Genomic DNA, 1,411 nt, shown 5'->3' with positions numbered 1-1,411 from the left:
CTATTGAAATGTTGCAATTTAGTCTTCATACTTTGGATTTTCTTCCTTTTTTGTTCTTTTTCGTTTCTTTTCCCTTCAATTCCACCACATTCATCAATATAGTCCTACAAAATATAATTACATAGAATTAAATCATAATTCAAACCCTTTGATCATAATTAAATCATGTTTTTGAACTAAATAAGTGTGTAAATACACACTTATCTGTAGTCTTACATGTTTGATACAATGGAATTGACATTATTTAACACGAGAAAAAATAAAAAAATTTGAAATATTTTGTTAATACTATAGCACTCTACTGCCATCCAATACTACAAATCAATATACTTGTATCTAATACCATGCTCTATTTCGATGAATTCACTTCAATAATGTTACAAATTTCACACAATGCAATTAAAAATAAATAAATAAATTCAAATTGCTATTTTAAATAGCAATTGGTCATTAAACAGAAAATTAAAGCAAAAAGAATTATATTTAAAACAAAGCACTCATCTTTATAACAAATCAAAAGGTCACTATCAATTGCACAACACAGTGTGAATCGTAACAGTCTAAACGAAAATTACATAGCAAAGTAACAAGCAGTAATAATTAGAATAAGAAAAATACTGTATAAGGAACATAAATATTCAAATATACATAGAAGAAACTAAAAGTGAGTACACAAGGGACTACACGTGTTGCAAGACAGGGTTTCAATGCGAAAAAAGTCGCATGGCCTAGGCAAAATCGAACAGCAGCTTCACAGCTTCAAGCAACGTTTAGTCCACGGGCAAATGACAAACTTACTCAACAGCGAAAAATGTAAATATAACGACAGCAAGAACTAAGAGACGCCTTGAAAGGACAATCGGTCTCTTATTGTATCAAAAATTGACGAAGCTGCTGCATTTTGTGCAAAAGTTAATTTCAGTCGCCCAAGCAGTTCACCATCCTTCGCTTGAGATGCAGCATCTGCAGCTTCTTTGGCCATTCCAATTCTAGCATATGCCTGTTCGTGAATTACAGCATGGACAGTTAGCAATTTGCACAAGAAATACCTATTTTCCTTGCCCAAAAAACACTATCTAAAACTTGCATGCAGATTCAACAATCAATTCTACCTCGGCTCTCTCTCTGGGATCAGCAAGTTTTGGTATATATTTAAGAGCTTCACCTTTCTCATCTGCATCAACACATGCCTCCACAAATGGCCGGTAACCTACAGATGACAGCGCTTAAAGTGAAAAGGCGAAAACAAAGAAGTTTTAACCTCATCAATTTTGCATCCAGTGGCGAAGTTCAAAAGTTTTTAGGAAATATGTCCAAGGAATGGCTCATTTCTCACAAGAAAAAATACCATGTTGTCTAGGAGGGAGTTCATCTTTTTTTTTTTTTTTTTTTTTTTTTTGTTTTTTTTTCC

The 1,411-nt window shown here is 32.9% G+C and overlaps 1 protein-coding gene across 1 annotated transcript in view; it reads right to left on the bottom strand.

Annotated features, from left to right (window-relative positions):
• Positions 1 to 480: 480 nt before the first annotated feature.
• The window catches only part of LOC111395006 (protein VACUOLELESS1-like), a 10,536-nt gene continuing 9,605 nt past the window's right edge, over positions 481 to 1,411 (bottom strand). Inside the window, exons 3-4 of the mRNA XM_023021032.1 lie at positions 1,113 to 1,226; positions 481 to 1,000 (exon numbers count right to left, since the gene is read on the bottom strand). Of these exons, the coding sequence (XP_022876800.1) occupies positions 836 to 1,000; positions 1,113 to 1,226 (279 nt within the window). The 3' untranslated portion in view covers positions 481 to 835. The remainder of the gene's footprint in view (positions 1,001 to 1,112; positions 1,227 to 1,411) is intronic.

Source organism: Olea europaea, chromosome 6 (genome assembly GCF_002742605.1).
Source record: "Olea europaea var. sylvestris chromosome 6, O_europaea_v1, whole genome shotgun sequence".
Lineage (NCBI taxonomy): Eukaryota > Viridiplantae > Streptophyta > Magnoliopsida > Lamiales > Oleaceae > Olea > Olea europaea.
This window is presented reverse-complemented; position numbering and strand designations above follow the sequence as displayed.